The 3,275-nt window shown below is 50.2% G+C and overlaps 1 protein-coding gene across 2 annotated transcripts in view; it reads left to right on the forward strand.

Moving 5' to 3' along the window:
- TFE3 (transcription factor binding to IGHM enhancer 3) overlaps window positions 1–3,275 on the forward strand; it is a 15,010-nt gene that overhangs the window by 7,500 nt on the left and 4,235 nt on the right. For both annotated transcript variants that reach the window (XM_011946683.1, XM_011946684.1), the window contains exons 6-8: window positions 1,726–1,843; window positions 2,200–2,256; window positions 2,442–2,517. In XM_011946683.1, coding sequence (XP_011802073.1) covers window positions 1,726–1,843; window positions 2,200–2,256; window positions 2,442–2,517 — 251 coding nt within the window. The remainder of the gene's footprint in view (window positions 1–1,725; window positions 1,844–2,199; window positions 2,257–2,441; window positions 2,518–3,275) is intronic.

Below are 3,275 nucleotides of genomic sequence, written 5' to 3' on the forward strand. Positions count from 1 at the left end.
CACCATGCCTGGCTAATTTTTTGTATTTTTAATAGAGACAGGGTCTCACTATGTTGCCCAGGCTGGTCTCGAACTCCTGAGCTCAAGCCATCCACCCACCTTGGCCTCCTAAAGTGCTGGGATTACAGACATAGCCACCGTGCTGGGTCTCATAACTCGCTTTAGAGCATGCCAAATGGCTGTAGTTTTGTTTTTTTCCAACTTATCAATAGGATGGAAGCATGTATAAAAATGGGACTAATTTATCAGAACTTTTTATTGATTTGGACACAGCTAGAGATTGGGACCTTATATGTGGCAGACTGGAAGTGGGTTCAAGAGATTAAAACTCATGAAGAGGTGGGATTTGGATATACTTTATTTTATTTTTATTTATTTACTTATTTATTTATTTTGAGATGGAGTCTCACTCTGTTGCCCAGGCTGGAGTGCAGTGGCGTGATCTCGGCTCAATGCAACCTCCACCTCCTGGGTTCAAGCAACTCTTCTGTTTCAGCCTCCCAAGTAGCTGGGACTACAGGTGCAGGCCACCATGCCCGGCTAATTTTTGTTGTTGTTGTTGTTCTTCTTGTTGTTTTGAGACAGAGTTTCGCTCTTTTTGTCCAGGCTGGAGTGCAATGGTGTGATCTCAGCTCACCACAGCCTCCGCCTCCCGGGTTCAAGCGACTCTCCTGCCTCAGCCTCCCAAGTAGCTGGGATTACAGGCATGCGCCACCACCCCGGCTAATTTTGTATTTTTAGTAGAGACGGGGTTTCTCCATGTTGGTCAGGCTGGTCTTGAACTCCCGACCTCAGGTGATCCACCTGCCTCAGCCTCCCAAAGTGCTGGGGTTACAGACATGAGCCACCGCGCCCATCTGTTTTGTATTTTTAGTAGAGATGGAGTTTCACCATGTTGGCCAGGCTGGTCATGAACTCCTGACCTCAAGTGATCCGCCCGCCTCTGCCTCCCAAAGTGCTGGGATTACAGGCGTGAGCCACCACACTTGGCCCTGGGTATACTTCAGATTAGTGTGCTGCTGTAGAGTATATCCAGGAAAGTGTGAAGGAGAGAAAAAAAAAACTAGGCTGACATAAAGCAGTGCTAATTGAATAGTTGGGTAAGAATCTCCTGAAAGAACAGAATGTGCAGGAAGATACTGGAGTCAGGACCTTGGTCCACAGCAGCAGGAGACCCTGATGTGGAAGATGGTACAACTTGATCAGAGTGAAAGACTGGAGATTAGGTTGGAATTCTCCAGAAGGCCAGATTTTGGATAGAATGTTGTCATGACAATTTACCAAGGTCAGAGAAGATTGGGTTGGAGTGTTCCAAGAATGCTGGATTGGAATGTTGTGCTGGGAGGAGCTAACGGACTGGAATGTCGCATCAAAGCCGACAAAGACCTGAGAAGGGTGGTTTTCCAGCATTTCTTCTCAGAGCCAGCCCCGGGGTTTGGGAAAGGGGCTTTAGAGGTCACTGAGGGATATGAGGGACTGGAGGAAGTGATAAGCAGGCCAGGCAGGCTCCAGTCTCCCAGTGAAGCAAGGTAGGTCGGGTTTGCTCTGTCCTCCCTGTTTGGTCGCCATGTGAATTTCCCTTGAAGGAGAAGCAAGGGTTCTGGTGCTGAGTCAGCCAGTCTTTGCATTAGAGGGATATGTGGAAGTTCAGGAACCTGGTTCTGAGGAGGAGCCAAGCCTGGGGTTTGTTCCCAACTGGTGGTTCTCTGCCCTCTCTGCCCCCAGCTGCCTGTGTCAGGGAATCTGCTTGATGTGTACAGTAGTCAAGGCGTGGCCACGCCAGCAATCACTGTCAGCAACTCCTGCCCAGCTGAGCTGCCCAACATCAAACGGGAGATCTCTGGTAGGTGATAGGGTCTTGGTCCCATGGCCCTACACTTTACCCCAGGTGAGCCCTGTGCCTACCAGGTCTAGAGATGGGCCTGATTCTGGGGAAAATGGTTTGGACATACAGAAATGGGGGCTGTTTGTCCCCTTTCCCCATGTGGCTTGTGGTCTTGCTTTCACCCCACTTCCTCTCACTTCCTCTCATCTTGGATTTAACAACCAGCCTATCACCAAGGCTTAAAATAGAAAAAAGAAGGCACTTTTTAAAAATGGCATTTCCCCTACTTTCGGCTACCAAACCCTACCTTAGCATCTGCATGCGTTTCTTGCCTTCCTGTGCCCAGAGGCCCTGATCACTCCACTCTTTTACAGAGACCGAGGCAAAGGCCCTTTTGAAGGAACGGCAGAAGAAAGACAATCACAACCTAAGTAAGCCAGAGAGCGTGTACACTGCCCAGGTGCTGTGCAGGCCTGCCTCACCCCAAGTCCTGGCCCCCCATGGGGAACTCCTTCCCTGCAACAGCCTCCCAGCTCCCTACTTTCTGTCTCTTCCATTCTTGGCTAATTGACAACTCTTTCTCCCACTCTTTCTTCCTCTCCTCCCCTCTCCAAAGTTGAGCGTCGCAGGCGATTCAACATTAACGACAGGATCAAGGAACTGGGCACTCTCATCCCTAAGTCCAGTGACCCGTGAGTCTGGGCTGGGACCCTGCCAGTGGGAGGTGGGGCAGGCGTCCCATGCTACTAAAATTGTGTCTTGGTGGGCTCACCAGGCAGTCTTGGCCCAGGCATTTCTCCTCTGGTTCTTTCTCAGCCTGAGCAGGGTTACAGAACCTCACTGTGTCAGCACCTAAAATTTTAGGCACATAATGTTATGGTCTGTGTGCCCCATCTGGTCTCCGTAGGATATATGCACCTACTTTTCTGTTCACTTAGTACTTCCTTTTTTTTTTCTTTCTTTTTGAGACGGAGTCTCACTCTGTCACCCAGGCTGGAGTGCAGTGGTGCAATGGTACTTCCTTTATTTATTCAAGATTTGTTTATTGGCCGGGTGTGGTGGCTCATGCCTGTAATCCCAGCACTTTGGGAGGCCGAGGCGGGTGGATCACCTAAGGTCAGGAGTTTCAGACTAGCCTGGCCAACATGGTGAAACCCCTCTCTACTAAAAATACAAAAGTTAGCCACGTGTGGTGGCTCACACCTGTAATCCCGGCACTTTGGGAGGCCGAGGCAGGCGGATCACGAGGTCAGAAGTTGAAGGCCAACATGGTGAAACCCTGTCTCCACTAAAAATACAAAAAATTTAGCTGGGCGTGGTGGCACGCACCTGTAATCCCAGCTACTCGGGATGCTGAGGCAGGAGAATCACTTGAACCCGGGAGGTGGAGGTTGCAGTGAACCAATATGGCGCCACTGCACTCCAGCCTGGGTGACAGAGCAAGACTTCG

The sequence above is a fragment of the Colobus angolensis genome, unplaced genomic scaffold, assembly GCF_000951035.1.
Source record: "Colobus angolensis palliatus isolate OR3802 unplaced genomic scaffold, Cang.pa_1.0 Scaffold252, whole genome shotgun sequence".
In the NCBI taxonomy this organism is placed as follows: domain Eukaryota; kingdom Metazoa; phylum Chordata; class Mammalia; order Primates; family Cercopithecidae; genus Colobus; species Colobus angolensis.